The sequence below is a fragment of the Colobus angolensis genome, unplaced genomic scaffold, assembly GCF_000951035.1.
Source record: "Colobus angolensis palliatus isolate OR3802 unplaced genomic scaffold, Cang.pa_1.0 Scaffold259, whole genome shotgun sequence".
Lineage (NCBI taxonomy): Eukaryota > Metazoa > Chordata > Mammalia > Primates > Cercopithecidae > Colobus > Colobus angolensis.
In genome coordinates this window covers 5,447,278-5,452,315 of record NW_012115810.1, presented here as the reverse complement: position 1 = coordinate 5,452,315, position 5,038 = coordinate 5,447,278, and the positions used below count along the sequence as shown (strand labels likewise).

General features: G+C 36.8%; 1 protein-coding gene across 4 annotated transcripts in view; it reads left to right on the top strand.

Annotated features, from left to right (window-relative positions):
* MARCH7 (membrane-associated ring finger (C3HC4) 7, E3 ubiquitin protein ligase) overlaps positions 1–5,038 on the top strand; it is a 56,563-nt gene that overhangs the window by 17,433 nt on the left and 34,092 nt on the right. Inside the window, exon 1 of one of the 4 annotated variants that reach the window (XM_011947126.1) lies at positions 4,076–4,263. The exons of the other annotated variants lie outside the window; for them this stretch is intronic. Coding sequence (XP_011802516.1) covers positions 4,225–4,263 — 39 coding nt within the window. The 5' untranslated portion in view covers positions 4,076–4,224. Of the gene's footprint in view, positions 1–4,075; positions 4,264–5,038 lie in introns of those variants that run through there. 4 annotated transcript variants of the gene reach the window in all.

Here is a 5,038-nt window from a genome sequence, read left to right as displayed (position 1 = left end):
ATGTTGAGTGATTTTTAAATTAACAGGTTATCTTGTTACGAAAGTGCTAAAAGTCTTTTACATGAATTTTTAAATGTGATTTTTATGGTGAGTAATGAGTTTATATTGGTATATCCATCTACCCTTATGTAGCTAGTTTTCGTTAGGAGCACAAGCTTTTCGTTTCGTTTTGTTTGAAACAGGGTCTTGCTATGTTGCCGAGACTGGTCGCAAACTCTGGCTCAAATGATCCTCTCACCTCAGTCTCCTAAGTAACTGAGATTATAGGCACACACCACCATGCCTGACTAGTTCTTTGGATTTTGAAATGGCTTATCATTGTAACAAATTTAAGCCATTGCATTTTTGGCTGAATGTTATAATTAATGTTTGATTTGCAAAAGTCTGATCTTGAGGTAATCTAAAAGAATCCTTTGAAAATTTGTTTGTATTAAGTATTCATATATTTACATGTTATATGATCTGATATATGACAGAATCTCATAAAAATGTTCCTACACAGTAGTAAGCATTCTGTAAGATATTCAGAGCAAGACTGAAGTAAAAAAAAAAAAAAAAAAGAAAAGAAAAAGAAAATGCCCATATCTACTACCCATTTCTTAATTGACTATATGAACTGTTTACCTGGTCTCTGTTTTATTTTAAACTCCAGCTCAGTGGAACCCGGTCTCATTTTAAATATCAATTGATATTGTACATTTTCTGCTGCTAGACAAGTTTATGATTCCTAGAGGTGTAGAATCATATATTTTGCCTTTTAGAGAAATATCATGGTGACATATAAAGAGCACAGAATTGTGTTTTCCCGTATTGTCTTCGTAAAATTTTGTCTACTAATTTTTGTCTACTTTTAAAAATATATATAGCTTATTAATGAGGAACACAAACTTTGAAACCAGACTGTGCTGCCTAGAGAGGAGTCATGTTTCATGACTTACTAGCTATTGACATCTTTTTCTGTTGTGATTGTTTTTGAGTGTTTGTTTCTTTTTTTTGAGACAGGATCTCACTCTTTTACCCAGGCTGGAGTGAGTGGTGCAATCACGACTCACTGCAGCCTGGACCTCCCAGGCTCAAGTGATCCTCTCACCTCAGCCTCTCCCCCAGCAGCTAGGACTGCAGGCATGTGCCACCATACCTAGCTAATTTTTGTGTTTTTTTGAAGAGGTGGAGTTTCATTATGTTGCCCAGGCAGGTCTTATACTCCTGGGCTCAACCATTCTGCCCATCCTTCCCTCCCAGAGTGCTGGGATTGCAGGTGTGAGCCACTGCACCTGGCTGACATCTTTTTGTCTTAGTATCACCTACTTTATCCAGTTGTTACAGTTACATGACAATGCTGTATGTTAAATGATAATAGTACCTGGCATATGGTAAACACTATATAAATGTTAGCTACTGCTGCATTTGTTTTTTATAATTGTTATAATAATAATAATAGTGTAGGTGCTAAAGTCCTGAATATATTTAGTAAATTTATTGACATTCTCCTTAAGATATGACTGTTTCAAACTGTTTCTTCTAACTTGTTCTTAATGTTGTAGATTATTCAAAAAAAAGTCCATATCTGGTCAGGCATGGTGGCTCACACCTGTAATCCCAGCACTCTGGGAGGCCACAGTGGGTGGATCACCTGAGGTTGGGAGTTCCAAGACCAGCCTAACCAACGTGGAGAAACCCCGTCTCTACTAAAAAGTTAGCTGAGTGTGGTGGCACATGCCTGTAGTCCTAGCTACTCAGGAGGCTGAGGCAGGAGAATCACTTGAACCCAGGAGGTGGAGGTTGCGGTGAGCCAAGATTGTGCCATCGCACTCCAGCCTGGGCAACAAGAGTGAAACTCCGTCTCAAAAAAAAAAAAGTCAATTTCTTATTATGTTAAACAAATATCAGCATTTTTTAAAAAAAACCATTTAAATGTTGGCCGGGCACAGTGGTTCACGTCTGTAATCCCAGCACTTTGGGGAGGCCAAGGCGGGCGGATCACAAGGTCAGGAGATCGAGACCATCCTGGCCAACATGGTGAAACCCCATCTCCACTAAAAATACAAAAAATTAGCCCGGTGTGGTGGAGGGCGCCTGTAGTCCCAGCCACTCAGGAGGCTGAGAGGAGAATGGCGTGAACCCAGGAGGCTGGAGCTTGCAGTGAACTGAGATTGCACCACTACACTCCAGCCTGGGCAACAGAGTGAGACTTCGTCTCAAAAAAAAAAAAAAAAAAATTTCCATGTTAATGACTTCAAAATGACCCCACCTAAATGTTGGTTGTAGTAACATATTAGTGTTGATTTCATTCTATTCCAAAATTTTAATGTCTTTAACTATCCAAGTAAAATTCAGAAATTACTTGCAAACACCCAAAAACCAAACCAAGTAGAATTTTTAAAATATTTATTGATTCTTAAGATAAATTATTTTTATAAATTTTAGGGATTTTCTTAATGCTTTTTAGATGCTTTAAGTTGCTTACAATCAGTTTTTTAATCACTTTTTTCTTTTTAATGGTATGGGAGCAGTTTCAACCATAATTCAACCATTTTTAGCCTGCTTTGCTTTTTTAGTTTTGATTTCAAAATTGAAACTCCTGTGTTCTTAAATAAAGTGTTTCACTTTTTTGTTTTGTTTTTTTTTTTTAAGAGACAGGGTCCTGCTCTGTCACTCAGCTTGTGGTGTAGTTGAGCAATCATGACTTAGCACAGCCACAACTTTATGGGCACAAGCGATCCTCCTGCCTCAGCCTCCTGAGTAGCTGGGACTACAGGTGCACACCCTCCCCCACCCCCATCCCCCCAACACACACACATATGTGGCTAATTTTTTAAAAAATTTTTCTTGTAGAGATGGGTTCTTGCTATGCTGACCAGGCTGGACTCAAACTCCTGGCTTTCAGCAATCCTCCCACCTCAGCCTCCCAAAGTGATGGGATTACAGATGCGAGCCATCTTGCCTGGCCAGTATTTTATTTATCTTTTTTTTCTTTTGTAAAATGGTGATAGTGATAGTGGTTTCTTCATACAGCCGCATCTATATGTGAGTTGTAAGATGAACAAGATTGTTCATCATATTGTTAAGATTAATTGAAAGAAAGAATACATGTCAAGCACTTGGAACAGTGCCTAGAACATAGTATAAGGGTTCAGGTATTACTAATTATAATTATTTATAATTGTTATTTTTATTTATAATTATTGTTAACTTACTGTTACCATTATTATTTCCTGGCTTTACGTTGGTTTAAGGTAATATCTGTAGGGAATAGTATAATTTATCCAAATATTAAATTACGTATAGTATGTTTAGTTTTATTTAGCATTGTTAAGACTACTCAATGTCAAAGGGAGCGTTTTGAAATTTTTTAGTTTTTGAGACAGGGTCTCACACTCACCCAGGTTGGAGTGTAGTGGCACTGATCTCAGCTCACTGAAGCCTCTGCCTCCCGGGCTTAAGCAGTCCTCCCACCTCAGCCTCCTGAGTAGCTTGAGAATACAGGTGTGCGCACCACACTGTGCTGATTTTTAAATTTTTTGTAGATGCGAACCGTCATGCCTGGCCAGTATTTTATTTCTCTGTTGTAAGTCTATTTATCTGTTGTAAGTCTGTTTTTATTTATAGTGTAAGTCTCACTATATTTCCCAGGCTGGTCTTGAACTTGGGAGATCAAGCAGTCTTCCTGCCTCACCCTCCAAAAGTGCTGGGATTGCAGTCATGAGCTACCGCACCTGGCCAGAGGCAACATTAAAAAAAAATGAAAATTGTTGAAGCGTTTTAACTCACAACTATTGGAGACATAAAACTTCCATTATCTCAGGCACTTGGTAAATCTGAAGCTTCAGAGAAAAGAGGGTCGGGGTAGGGCATGATATATCAATTTCAGTTATGTTAAGGACTTATTATGGGAACACCTTATATAGTGCTTGACATTTTATAGAACCTTTTTTTACTTCTGTTTTTAGTTAAGACGGATATTTGTGTCAGTTCATCTATAAGGTTCTGAAATCTAGAAATACAGGTGGTTTCTCTCAGTTACGTGATTATTATGTAATATACTTGAGCTTAAGAATCCAAGACTCTGGATAGCATTGTTTCTTCGGGAAAATGTAGATTCTAAGTTCCGAACGGAACTTACAATATCTTTTAGTTCTCAGCCATTTGTAAGCTGCGCTTCACCTGTTACTAATCTTGCTGTTACTTCTGCTATCCCATCTTTAAATTTTTATTACAATTTGAATGATTGAAAACTATGATCATCTTACGTCTTTAGTGATAGTAAGCAAAATTTACATGTTTTAAAGGAAGATTTAATTTCTGTAATTCCATGTTTTTAAAGGAAAATTTAATTTCTATAATTCATATTGTTAAAAGTAAAAATGGGTTATTTGTGAATATGTAAATTTTTATGTTGATTTGGTATATTTTTCTGTAACTTTAAGGAAGCACTAGTCTGTTTAGTATTTGTTCTGACTGTTTTGCTTTGTTGCGAGTTTGATTACTTTTAATATGAAATAATTTTAAAAGGAGGCTTTTTATAAGGTTATAGGGGCTTTTTAAAGTTATTGATACCTTTTTTTTAGTTTGTAGATAACTGCTATAGAGATCAGTACCATTGCATATTTTGCATAGTGCAGAACCAGTGGTCATTAATTTTTTAAAAATCTACCTTATGCAAGTGTAGCTTTCAAGGAAATAAATACATAGATGCATATACAATTAAACAAGAAAATGAAAACAATTTAAAATAGGGTAAGGAAAAAAACAGAATACTGAGAGTAATAAATATGGAGAGTGGGTCAGAATTGTAACATTGATAGGCATTACATAAACCCTGCAGCATTTTTAAGTTAAACTTGCTCTCATTTTGGTTATCAAGAAGATCGCAGGAAAACACAACTAGCTCTGTAATGAATATTGCATATAAGAAAAAGAGACTGGGCATGGTGGCTCACTCTTTTAATCTCAACACTTTGGGGGGCCAAGGTGGGAGGGTTACTTGTGGCCAGGAGTTAGAGACCAGCCTCAGTGACATAGTGGGACCCCTCTCTAC